Raw genomic sequence first — 13,599 nt, forward strand, 5'->3', positions numbered from 1 at the left:
CCATCTGTGAATACTAAGGAGGCAGGAGGTGATAATGGCTCTTTTGAACATTTAATAGGAAATGTAAATGGATGCAGAGAGAGAAATTGCAATATAGGTGATCTTGGTAAATGATGTAAAATTTGTCCTGGGAAGTTACCTATAGCTATTTGCCACTGTTCTTCAAATTGTAGTAGTGTGTCTAATAGTTCTTTTTTATACGGTATTATTATCTCAGTAACTTCTCTTCCAAAGAGTTCGATATTGCGATACTGCGTTGTCTACCTTTGATAATGAGAGTGGCCACTAGGGAGGGATAGGATATTACAATCTTCCTAGGGGTGACAGGTAAATGTATCCATTCTAATGGTCCTTCCTGCCATAAGCATCCTGTAGGTATATTTAGTGGCTAGAATAATTAAGGTCCAAGATTTGGAATAATCTAGATACTGTAGTTGCTGTTTATTGATGGCCTGTTCTATTTTTGCTATAGCCTTTTCTCCTTCTATGGTTAATTGTCGGGGAGACATAGGGTTAGATAGAATCTCCCTTTAAAATGTCAAATAGAGCCAAAACCGGTTTGGCTCAGTGGATAGAGGGTCGGTCTGCGTACTGAAAAGTCCCAGGTTCGATTCCGGTCAAGGGCATGTACCTGGGTTGCGGGCACATCCCCAGTAAAAGATGTGCAGGAGGCAGCTGATCAATGTTTCTCTCTCATCGATGTTTCTAACTCTCTCTCTCCCTTCCTCTCTGTAAAAAATCAATAAAAAATATATTAAAAAAATAAAAAAATAAAATAAAATGTCAAATAGAGGTTTTAAGTCAAGAGTGGTTATTTTTAGATATGACCTGACCCAGCTGATATCACCTAATAGTTTCTGATAATCATTTAATGTGTTTAAATGATCTTTTCTTAATTGTAAAGGCTGATGGGTGATAGTAGAGGTATGTAATATTCTGCCTAAGTAGGAAAAAGAAGGTTCAGTCTGATTTTTTTCTGGGGCTATTTTTAGACTATGTTCTTCTAAAGTATGGACGGTCTGAGTAAGAATTTCCTGTAAAGTAACCCGATCTTTATGAGCTAGTAAAATATCATCCATATAATGAATAAGATATAGATCTGAAAATTTCTTTCTAATAGCTTGCAATGCCTGATCTACAAACTTTTGACATAATGTAGGACTATTTTTCATCCCTTGTGGGAGAACCTTCCATTGGTATCTCTGATAAGGCTGTTTAAAGTTTTCTGATGGTATGCTGAATGCAAATCTTTGACAATCAGCCAGGTGAAGAGGTATAGTGAAGAAACAATCCTGTAAGTCAGTAACAACAACACAATACTCCTGTGGAATTGCCACAGGGGAGGGCAGTCCAGGTTGTAAGGAGCCCATATCTTCCATGGTGGCATTTATGGCTCTAAGATCTTGCAAAAGTCTCCACTTGCCTGATTTCTTTTTTATTACAAATATGGGTGTGTTCCAGGGACTATTTGATGGTTCTATATGTCCCTCTGCTAATTGCTGATCAATTAATTGTCGGGCTGCTGATATTTTCTCAGATGTTAAGGGCCATTGCTCAACCCATACTGGTTGTGATGATTTCCAGACTATGGGATCAGCAGTCCTAGGGGCAATGGCCCCAATTATAAATCCTGATATCCAAGTCCCTGTCGAGGAGTGTGAGGTATCACTTCTATAGGATATAGTCTTCCTTGCTCTTCTTTTCCTAATCCTTTTTCTGGATTAAATTCCATGTCTACCATCTGTGATGTTACTCTATCATTGGTGCTATATAACAGAACTCCCATTTGAGACAAGATATCTCTTCCCCATAATGTAAGGGGGATAGTTGTAATTATATAGGGACAGAATGTTCCTGAATGTTGATCTTCATCAGCCCAAGTTAAAATCTGAGAACTCTTTTTTACATTAGATGCCTTGCCTAGTCCTATTAGGGAAGTGGGGGTGGTGTGCATGGGCCACGAAGAGGGCCAATCCTTCCCTGCTATGCAGGAAACATCTGCTCCTGTATCCAATAGACCTTCAATTGGTTTTCCTTGAATTTGTAAAATTTTTGTAGGTCTAGCAGCATGGATTTCTTGTATCCAAAATGCTGCATCACTAGATCCAAAGCCTCTGGCCCCTTTGGCTTCCTGGGTAATAGCTGTCCCTATTTTATGTATTGGTAACAGAAGTAATTGGGCAATTCTCTGGTTGGGCTGAATCTGTATAGTTGTGGTGGGCAGGGAAAGTAAAATCTGTATTTCTCCTGTAAATTCTGCATCAACAACTCCTGGGATGCCTAAGATCCCCTGTAATGAGGCGGAGCTCCGTCCTAATATTAAACCTACAGTCCCCGCAGGCAGCGGCCCAGACACACCTGTAGGAATGGCTGCTACCTGGGAGTTTGGGGTTAGTATTGCCTGGGTGGTGGAACGGAGGTCCAGTCCTGCACTGCCTGGGGTTGCCCTGAAGAGGTCACTGACTGACTGAAATTTGCAAAGGGGTTGAGGGTTGATGCCCCTGTTATTGCAGGGGCCTGCGGCTGGCCCCCTCTCAAGTTTCCCGATTGAGGTGATGGAATAGAACCTCCTTGGGAGCGGTTTGTAGAATTTAAAGGCTGACCATTTTTATTGTATTTTGATCTGCATTCCTTTGCCCAAGGAAATCCTTTCTGACATCCGGGACAAATAGTTTTTGGAGGATTAATATTGTTCCCTGATGTATTTCCAGGCTGTTGAGGAGCCTGAGTATTACTTTTAATTGGGCATTCTCTGCTAAAGTGTCCAGATTGACCACAAGAGTAGCAGTTCATATTTCTTTTATTATCTGTATTATTGCTGGCTTGTCCTATGCCCTGTTATATATTGAGGGTATGTCTCCCCCTTGAGGGCTGCAGCTATACCTACACCCTGTATAAATGCTGGACTTACATCAGCATACTGTTTTATAAAATCATTTATAGTTCCTGTTCTGCGAATCGGCCTTAATAAAGCCTGACAGGTATTATTAGCATTTTCAAAAGCCAGCTGTTTGATTAGGATATCGGCTGCCTCTTCATTAGTGATTACTCTCTTGACTGCCTGTATGAGGCGAGAAAGGAAATCTGGATACGGTTCCTCGACCTTCTGTTTAACCTCTGAAAGGGCGGTTGTTTTTCCTACTGTACAAGGTAGGGATTTCCAGGCATTTACTGCACAACTGGGTACTTTAGTAAGTGCCTCTTTGGGCATATACATTTGCTCCTGAGCCGTGATATAATCACCTTCTCCTAATATCATGTCTACGGTTATTTCTTCTCTGGAATTTCTGCTAGTGGCTACAGCTCTCTTAGCAAGATCATCATATTCAGTTTTCCATAATAAGTAATCGCCTCCTGAGAGACAGGCTTTACAAACCTGTGACCAATCATAAGGAGTCATCCATTTACTGGCTAGGGCTTCTACCAAGGTTTGTGTGTAAGGAGCTAGAGGCCCATATTCAGAGCAGGCCAGTTTTAATTCTTTAAGTATTTTGTAAGGTATAGACTCCCAGGTGGTATTTTCGTCCCTCTCATTCTCATACGCAACTGGGAAGCAAAGTGGAAATTCAAGATCTCCACTAGCTTCAGCTTCTCTTATTGCCCTTTGAAATTTTGACATGGAGCTCATAGGAGCCACAGGACCTGGTTTAGGCTGCTTTTCTGATTTAGGGAGCCTGGTTTGAATGGGAGGGCTTTTCTCCTCTCTACTGACTGGAAAGGACCAAGGGTCATGTTTATGATATTTATTCTCCTTCCGATCAGTAGGCATATTTAAATTGCTCTTAGATTGAACTGGAGACAATAATGATGTGTCTGCTCTAGGTGGAGCCGAGGGACTATTTAAAGTTTGAGAAAATTCAACCGTTTCTGCCTCTGGTGCCAAGGTGCTACGAATTAAATTCCAGAGGGAAAGGATATCTGCCGGGACCTTCTCAGATCCATGGTAGCTGTAATAATTTTTTTAATTGCTGTCCTACTTCAGTCCAGGTTTCTAAATTAACAGTTCCTTCCTCAGGAAACCATGAACAGACTTCTTGTATAAAACGTTCTGTCTGACTGTGAGTAACCTTAACTCCTCTGGTAGCAAACAAATGTGTTAAAAGATCAATACAGAGTCTTCTTTCTTTAGACTCAGTATGGCACATCTTCTCAATCTAAGTTCTGTACTATCCACCCACTTACCCTACTTATCCTCTATAGGGGGGTCTGCAGCACCCTACGGTGGCGTCCTATCTGTCCTGAGTGCGGAGGGGCGGGGGTCATGGCACCAAAATGCTGGGGTCCAGCCCCAGCAGGTCCAGGGATTCCCAAAGGTGTGGACGGAGCAGGGGTTCCCAAAGGTGTGGACCGAGTCGGCGAAGAATGAATGACACAGAGGCAGTGTTCTGGTGATCATCATAGCCAGGTTCCTCCCTTTATTGTCATCTAACATCTGTATTTATACTATTTAGTCTTAATCCTATCCAGTCTATTCAGAAGGTTAGGGCGTTTCTTATCTCCATTCCAAGGTTACTCTATTGTTCTATTAAGCTACAAGGAAGTAACTGAAGGAGGTTATTCTATGTAAAGATTATGTAGCTTAAGCCTGATTGTTTGTAGTTAAAGTGATTAACTACCCCTCTGGCACTTAGTTAAAGGGTTTTACTGATAAAAATCCTCGCCAAAACCGGTTTGGCTCAGTAGATAGAGCGTCGGCGGACTGAAAGGTCCCAGGTTCGATTCTGGTCAAGGGCATGTACCTGGGTTGCGGGCGTATCCCCAGTAGGAGATGTGCAGGAGGCAGCTGATCGATGTTTCTCTCTCACTGATGTTTCTAACTCTCTATCTCTCTCCCTTCCTCTCTGTAAAAAATCAATAAAATATATTTATAAAAAAAAAAATCCTCACCTGGGGAAACAGCCTTTCTTGGGGAGCGTTAAAAGGGGGAGCAAACATATTAAGAACAGTATGCCATATACGCCAGGTCCCTTAAAACATCCCTGCAGTGACTGAGTCAAGCAGCCAGGGTGGATCGGCTTCCAGCAAAATGTGACTAGGAGGAGGTTTGGTTCTATGTCCTAAGGCCTTGGCGAAATATATAAGGAAATGGCCAACTTTTTATATACAAATGAAATTAAACACACGTGTACATCAAAAGAATATGGCTAAATAGAAAATGTTTACGTCAAAGGTTAGAAATTTTAAAAGTACAAATAATATAAATGACCAACATAAAACGAGAGTAAATGAAGGAACAGATAAAAGAAAATGAATCTTGATTGTAAAATTTGATTGGAAAAAAAAAACCAAAAAACAACTACAACGAGCAAACAAATGGATGACCATTGAAATTCACTACAGCCCTAGCTAGTTTGGCTCAGTAGTTAAAGTGTTGGCCTGTGAACTGAAGGGTCACAGGTTCGATTCCAGTCAAGGACACGAACTTCCATTGCAGGCTTGATCCCCGGGCTGTATGGGAGGCAACCAGTTTCTCTCTCTGTGTCCCCCTCCATTCCATGCTCTCTAAAAGAATCAATGTGAAAAATATCCTCAGATGAGGATTAACAAACAAAAAAAGAAATTCCTACAAAGTGATATTAATTAGAACAATGATAAATTACTTTAGTCAAATAAGCAATTATTAAATAAAATACCTAAATAAGCAATAGCTTAAATCAAATATGTCAAATATTAAAAACGTTTTTAAGTTTGTACCAATTCATTTATTCTTGAAAATGATTCTCAGAAAAAAATAGGAAGAAAAATACACATGGGCATGTTACCCACATTCTCCTCCAGGTACTATCTATTTCACTCCTCCACTGCACAGACAGGCTTACAAAGATAATTTTCTATGCACAATGTCTCCAGTTCTCATTCTTGTGTTTCTTTGTTGACCTTAGTCCCAGCTGGTTTCTGTCCCACTAATTCTACTAAACCAGACTATCCTAAGGTCACCAATGGCATCTGTTCTCAGGTCCACTGAGATAGTTCAGCCATACCTACCCTACAAGCACCATTCTGCCTTTTAAACACATTTCTTCCCTTTAGTAGTATCTCTCCCACTCTTCCCTATTTATCCTTCTGACTGCACTACCCACTCTACCTCAGTGTCCTTTGCAGACTCTCCTCTGCCCAGCCCTTAACTGTTGAGGGTCTTCAGGACTAGGTTTAGCTCTTCTTCTCATTGTCCCCTTCATAAGTGACCACATTCTGATGTTCTCATTACCAGATAAGCAATAAGGAATCCAACTTAATCCCTCCTCATGGCATTTTTGTAAACTTTAGACCCATATTCCCAACTACCAATAAGACTTCTGCAATTATATATCTCCCAGGCTCGTTAGAAAGGACATCTAATATTAATTCTCCTTTTCAGCCTCATTTGTGCCTAAAATTTCTGATGTGAGAACATCATTTTCTTTTCCTTCGCAGTGTTTAATACAACAGAGCTAAAATAAACATTAGTACTATTTTATGTCTCCTTTCCTGTAACACAAATTTTCAACAACAGGAACTATACATATATATTTTGTTAACCTATATTTCTTGACCTCAATTACATGATATGTCATTTAGATACGCAACTTATATACATAGAATAGAATGAGTGAGTGAATAAATTTTTACTGCCCATACTTCAATATCATTTGCACAGTGAGGCTTTTGATGTTGTAATAAACAAATTCAAGACGTTTTCTTGGATAAGAATCCTATCTAATAAAAGAGAAACATGGTAATTAGCCATACCTCCGCTACCCTTCCCATGGGCTAATCAGGGTGATATGCAAATTAACTGCCATCCAAGATGGCGGCCAGCAGCCAGGCAGCTTGAAGCGAACATGAGGCTTCCTTGCTTCAGTGACAGAGGACTCCAATGTCCCCCGCCTGCCGCTGCCGGCCTCTGAGCTTGCAGTTTGAAAAATTGTTACAAATATAGAAGCTAAACAAAACCCCAGAAACCTGCTTTCAGCCAGCCGGGATCTCAGAGCTGGAGTTGAAAAAATGTTTGAATTATAGAACCCAAACAAACCAGATACCTGCTTTCAGCAGCCGAGGCCTAAGAGCTGGAGCCAAGCCTCAGAGCTAAAGCTGGCCCAGAATTAAAAAAAAGAAAGAAAAAAAGGAGCGGTTGGGAGCTTCAGTCACCCGCCAGCCTGAAAACAGCCTTCAGCCCCTCTCCCAGACTGGCCAGGGACCCCAGTGGGGTCCAGGACACCCTTCAGGGCAAACCAGCCGGCCCTCACCCATGCACCAGGCCTCTATCCTATATAGTAAAAGGGTAATATGCCTCCTAGCACCGGGATCAGCAGAGCCGCGAGGCCTCCCAGCACCGGGATCAGTGTGATAGGGGGCAGCGCCCAAAACCCCTGATCACCCTGCGGCTCTGTGTGTGACAGGGGGCGGGGCCACAACCTCCCTATCCGCCTTGCTCTGTTCGTGACAGGGGAAGGCACCCCAACCCCCTGATCAGCCCTGCTCTGTGTGTGACAGGGTGCGGCCTCCAACCCCCCCACCCCCCACGGGCCCTGCTCTGTGTGTGACGGGGTAGAGCCATAACCTCCCCATTGGCCCTGCCCTGAGTGTGACAGTGGCGGCGCCCCAACCCCCTGATCAGCCCTGCTCTGTGGGTGATAGAGGGCAGCGCCCCAACCGACCCCCATGGGCCCTGCTCTGTGTGTGACAGGGGGCGGTGCCCCAACTCCCCTATCGGCCCTACTCTGTGAGTGACAGGGGGAGTTCCTCAACCCCCTGATCAGCCTTGCTCTGTGTGGGACAGGGGGGAGCTCCTCAACCCCCTGATGGGCCCTGCTCTGTGCATGACAGGGGGGAGCTCCCCAACCCCCTGATCGACCCTGCTCTGTGCGTGACAGGGTATGGAGCCCCAACCCCCCTGATGGGCCTGCTCTGTGAGTGACAGGGGGCAGCGCCCCAACCCCCTGATTGGCCCTGCTCTGTGCGTGACAGGTGGTGGCGCCACAACCTCCCCATCGACCCTGCCTTGAGTGTGACAGGGGGCGGTGCCCCAACCCCCCAATCGGCCTTACCCTGAGTGTGACTGAGGGTGGCATCGCAACCTCCCAATCCGCCCTGCTCTGTGTATGACAGGGGGCGGCGCCCCAACTCCCCAATCGGCCCTGCTCTGACCCCGACCAGGGGCTGCACCTAGGGATTGGGCCTGCCCTCTGCCACCTGGGAGCAGGCCTAAGCCAGCAGGTCGTTATCTCCCGAGGGGTCCCAGACTGTGAGAGGGCACAGGCCGGGCTGAGGGAGCCCCCTCCCCCTCCCCGAGTGCACAAATTTTTGTGCACCGGGCCTCTAGTTTAATAAATAAAATACAAACTAAATAACATGGAAAGATAAGTATGTTTTATAAATTTAAATATGATGTAATTATATTTGACTTTTGGATATTATAAATATGACTAGAGGCCCGGTGCACAAAAATTTGTGCACTCAGGGGAGGGGGGGTCCCTCAGCCTGGCCAGTGCCCTCTTGCAGTCTGGGACCCCTCAGGGGATGACCACCTGCTGGCTTAGGCTTGCTCCCTGGGGGATTAGGCCTAAGATGGCAATCAGACATCCCTCTGGCAGCCCAGCAGCCCTCCCTCGGAGGATGTCCACTTGCCAGCGGGGAGCAGACCTAAGCTGCAGTCAGACATCCTTAGCACTGCTGAGGAGGCAGGACAGGCTCCCACCACCACCGCTGTACTGGCAGCCATCAACCTGGCTTGCGGCTGAGCAGAGCTCCCCCATGTGGGAGCGCACTGACCACCAGGGGGCAGCTCATGCATTGAGTGTCTGCCCCCTGGTGGTCAGTGTGTGTCATAGTGACCAGTCATTCCCAGTCTTTCTGCTATTAGGGTCAGTTTGCATATTACCCTTTTACTATATAGGATAGAGGCCTGGTGCACGGGTGGGGGCTGGCTGGTTTGCCTTGAAGGGTGTCCCGGATCAGGGTGGGGGTCCCGCTGGGGAGCCTGGCCAGCCTGGGTGAGGGGCTGATGGTTGTTTGCAGCTGGTCACACCCCCTTCAGGGTGGGGGTCCCCACTGGGATGCCTGGCCAGCCTGGATGAGGGGCTGATGGGCTGTTTTCAGGCTGGACACACCCCCTTTAGGGTGGGGTCCCCACTGGGGTGCCTGGCCAGTCTGAGTGAGGGGCTGAGGGCCATTTTCAGGCTGGCCGGCGACTGGAGCTCCCAGCCTCTCCTTTTTATTTTTTTCTTTTTATTTTTTATTCTGGGATTTATTTACCTTCTATAATTGAAACATTGTTGCCGTCACTGGCGCTCCCAGCTCTGAGGCCGCGGCCGGCTGAAAGCAGGTATCTGGGGTTTGTTTAGCTTCTATAATTGAAACATTGTTGCTTTCTGAGCTCAGAGCTGGGCCAGGGCAGGCAGGGAACCTTGGCTTCCTCCATCACTGGAGCGAGCAAGCAAGCCTCCTGCTCGCTTCAGCTGCGTGGCTGCCAGCCACCATCTTTGTTGGTAGTTAATTTGCATATCTCACTGATTAGCCAATGGGAAGCGTAGCAGAGGTACAGTTAATTACCCTTTTTGTCTTTTATTAGATAGGATAGGTGCAAGAAAAATATAGATTAAATAAACAAACAAAGATAGATAGATAGATAGATAGATAGATAGATAAACAAGCAGTGGGACAGTAACCTCCTAGGGGACTGATACAACTTGAACTGAGATTTTTAACATATTCTTGCTCAAAAGTACTGATGAAAGATTTTCTGAATAAAACCTAATACAATATGTGGCTAAAGCAAACATAAGAGTCTTTGCACATGACCCAGGACAGTGGGCAAAGGTGATGTGGCACACTCATCAGTGAGAATCCTTTCAAGGTGACCTCATGTCTCCATCCTTATTTCTGAGCCTTTCTTGCAAGGCTATTATTGAGGAGAAGGATCTCATGATTTCCACTCTGAAAACTTCCCAGGCGCAGTCACTGTATTTCTTCTCCTTCAGGTAGAGACGGATGCCCTGGAAGTACCTCTTCAAGGCCAGGGTAGGGCGCTGCATGGCCAGGGCAGATCCTTCCTCTCCCATCTCCTCCACCAAACACGTGTCCAGGTCTTCCAGCTGCCGGTGGAGTCCTGAGCGCAGTTGGTCCACGAGGGTCGTGTTCCAGGTGACAGAGGAGTTCTCTGTGGACAAGAGGTTGGAGACCTGCTGGAGCATCTCGTGGAGGACAGCGATGGCCTGGGCCTTCTGGACCTGGCTGCCGTCCACCGTTGCCCGGGGAATCTGAAGTCCCTTCTGTCCTTCAGACAGAAGAAAGGGGAGATTGTGCTCATTTGGCTCAGAAGCTCTAAGTTCTCCCTGCTGAGCAGGACGTGGTCCTGAGGCAGGTCACAGCCCAGAGATTCACCGTGGCCATAGCTAAACACCACCAGGGCGGTGAGTAGGGAGAGCAGGAGGACCATGGGCAAATGAGGGTGCTCCTAGCCTGGCTGAGCTGGGTGTCTTGGACAAAGTAAAAGAACAGTGCTGGGTAAGAGATTTTTCATACAGTATGTCAAAACAAAATGAAAAAAACTAAAAATTATACACGTGTATTTATGTATAGACTAGAGCCCCAATGCACAAAAATTCATGCAAGAGTAGGTCTTCCTTCCCCCGGCTGCCGGCACCGGCTTCCCTCTGGCACCTGGGACCTGGGCTTCCCTCGCTTTGCTCTTTTCCTTTGGCATTTACTCTAAGTAGAACCCTTGAAGCTGAAACACAACAGAACCAGAGAACCTGGGGGGATGGGCAGTAAGGTGGGGGAGCCAAGGGATTGTATAAAGGAGTGAACGCCTTCAATAAAGCAGGACTGGGGAGAGGAGGAGGAAAAGAGCATAGCTGCCAGGATCAGCCAACAAATACCGTATATCTTTCCTTCTCCACTCTAGATTGACTCCTCTTGGATTTTTCTACTCACTTCTCCATGGAATATAAATCAATTACAACTCAGGCATAAGTACTGAACATCTTCCATATTTTCCAAGATTCTTCTCAGTTCCGTGCTTTTCCAGCTTTTGATAAGCATTTTCTGACTAATGGTGGAACTGTTCTATAGGACTTAATAGACAGATCTTATTCTAAGATAGATTTATATAGAACAAAATAAGGATTTAGGTTTTCAGAATCAGAGAACTCAGAAGATTTCTTTGATAAGAATTTAATAAAGCAAAATGCAAACTGATTGACAAAGGAGTAAACATGTTTTGCAAATATTAATACACATTAAGATCAAATATTGGTTATGTAAATACATAAATATAATAATAAATAAACAATAAATAGATAAATAACATCAGGGCAGATATTTTTTAAGGACTGATATCCCAGGAACTAAATTTTGTAACATTTTCATGCTTAATAATCTGAGAAAAGATTTGCTGAATAAAACTTAAATTCTGTGACTAGAGCAGAAATAAGAGCCTTTTAACATGACCCAAGAAATATGTGCAAATGTGATGTGGCACATTCATCAGTGAGAATCCTTTCAGGGGGATCCCACGTCTCCATCCTTATTTCTTAGCCTTTCTTGCAAGGCTGTTATTGAGGAGAAGGATCTCATGATTTCCGCTCTGACAACCTCCCAGGCACAGTCACTGTATTTCTTCTCCTTCAGGTAGAGACGGATGCCCTGGAAGTACCTCTTCAAGGCCAGGGTAGGGCGCTGCATGGCCAGGGCAGATCCTTCCTCTCCCCTCTCCTCCACCAAACACGTGTCCAGGTCTTCCAGCTGCCGGTGGAGTCCTGAGCGCAGTTGGTCCACGAGGGTCGTGTTCCAGGTGACAGAGGAGTTCTCTGTGGCCAAGAGGTTGGAGACCTGCTGGAGCATCTCGTGGAGGACAGCGATGGCCTGGGCCTTCTGGACCTGGCTGCCGTCCACCGTTGCCCGGGGGAATCTGAAGTCCCTTCTGTCCTTCAGACAGAAGAAAGGGGAGATTGTGCTCATTTGGCTCAGAAGCTCTAAGTTCTCCCTGCTGAGCAGGACGTGGTCCTGAGGCAGGTCACAGCCCAGAGCTCCCCCGGGGCCAGCGCTGAACACCACCAGGGCGGTGAGTAGAGAGAGCAGGAGGGCCATGGGCGAACAGGGTGATGCTGGCCTGGCTGAGCTGGGCGTCTGGAGAACAATCTTGGGCCTCAGGTTCTCTGATGACCTTCTTTCTAAGCAAGGCCCTTAAATAGGGAACACAACAATTTTCATTTTCTAGATACTTCTTCCCACTTTTACTTCCTTTATTGCTTTCATTTATGTGTTCTCTAGGTGGTCTAAGAAGATGTCATCAATCTATTATTAATTTTACTATTTTATTTTTAAGTATGTTTTTATTGATTTTAGAGAGGAAGGGAGAGGGAAAGAGAGATAAAGCATCAATGATGAGAAAGAATCATTGATTGGCTGCCGTCTGTACACCCCTCACTGGAAATTGAGGCCTCAACCCTGCAACCTGGGCATGTGCCCTGACTGAGAATCAAACTGTGACCTCCTGGTTCATGGGTCGATGCTCAATCCCTGAGCCACATCGGCTGGGCTAATTTTGCTATTTTAATCTTCAAGTACATTTCAGATAGTGACTTATCCAAGTGGATACTTAACAGTCAAATGAGAAACATCTTTGACCTACAGTCAAAGTGTAGGTAGGTGTTGGTTGGACTCAAAACAGGCTAATTTTATTTTTTAAAAAAAATCTTTATTGTTGAAAGTATTGCATATGTCCCCTTCCCCCCACCCTGCCCCATTGGACCTCTTGTAACCTGACTCCATTCCCACACCCCCCACACCCTGCCACAAGCCTCCACCACCCTATTGTCTATGTCCATGGGTTATGCATATATACATACAAGTTCTTTGGTTGATCTCTTCCCACCCACCCTCCCTCCCCCGCCTTCCCTCTGAGATTCCACAGTCTGTTCCATGCTGCTATGTCTCTTGATCTATTTTGTTCATCAGTTTATTTTGCTCATTAGATTCCACATATGAGTGAGATCATGTGATACTTGTCTTTCTCTAATTGACAAGGACTGAGTTTTGTTTACTGTTTAATGCACTGCAGAGGCTGAGATTTTTAGTGAATGAATTTCTGGCGTGTTTCTCTTCTAGAACCCATTCCTGCAGGGCCATGTGATTATGCTTCAAGGGGGCCACTAGGTCAGGACTCTATAGACATTGCCATTTCTTGTCAGCTTTGGAAAACCCACAACAGGAATCCAGGTTCTTTGCTGGTGGGTGTAGGTGTGTAGATTCTAATAACAAGATAGTAATATTTTCCCAGCACTATTTTATTCACAAGGCCAATATCAGCTTTAGTAACCCTTTGCCTCTGGAGTAACAATGTCCTCAACTATAACTCTCCTGGACACCTCCCCCCCCCCCCCCGCCCCATCCTGACGTCCTTAGAATTCTCCCCAGGCGGAGGGGCTTGTGTATTTGTGGCAAAATAATCATCAGGATCCTCTTGCTCCCCCTGGGAGAGTTGTGTGAAGGACCCTTGTTCTCTGTGGGACCTGCTCCTCTCCTGAGCCAGGACCCAGGTGTCAGTGGTGTCCCAAGCCATCAACACTGACAGCAAACGTTTATTTTGTCTACGTAGGTGGAGGAATTAGTTATCCA

The 13,599-nt window shown here is 45.6% G+C and overlaps 1 protein-coding gene and 1 pseudogene across 2 annotated transcripts; both read right to left on the reverse strand.

Annotated features, from left to right (window-relative positions):
- Positions 1–9,830: 9,830 nt before the first annotated feature.
- Positions 9,831–10,453, reverse strand: LOC308528563 (interferon omega-2-like; annotated as a pseudogene). Its single transcript has one exon. The product of its transcript is annotated as an interferon omega-2-like (transcript).
- Positions 10,454–11,481: 1,028 nt separating this feature from the next.
- LOC308528562 (interferon omega-2-like) lies at positions 11,482–12,182 on the reverse strand (the record flags this gene model as incomplete). The annotated part of the gene is made up of 1 exon (XM_081104227.1): positions 11,482–12,182. The coding sequence occupies exon 1, from the start codon at positions 12,067–12,069 to the stop codon at positions 11,482–11,484; it is 588 nt and encodes a 195-aa protein (XP_080960353.1). The 5' UTR covers positions 12,070–12,182.
- Positions 12,183–13,599: the final 1,417 nt, after the last annotated feature.

The sequence above is a fragment of the Myotis nattereri genome, assembly GCF_964212035.1.
Source record: "Myotis nattereri genome assembly, chromosome: 12".
Taxonomy (NCBI): domain Eukaryota; kingdom Metazoa; phylum Chordata; class Mammalia; order Chiroptera; family Vespertilionidae; genus Myotis; species Myotis nattereri.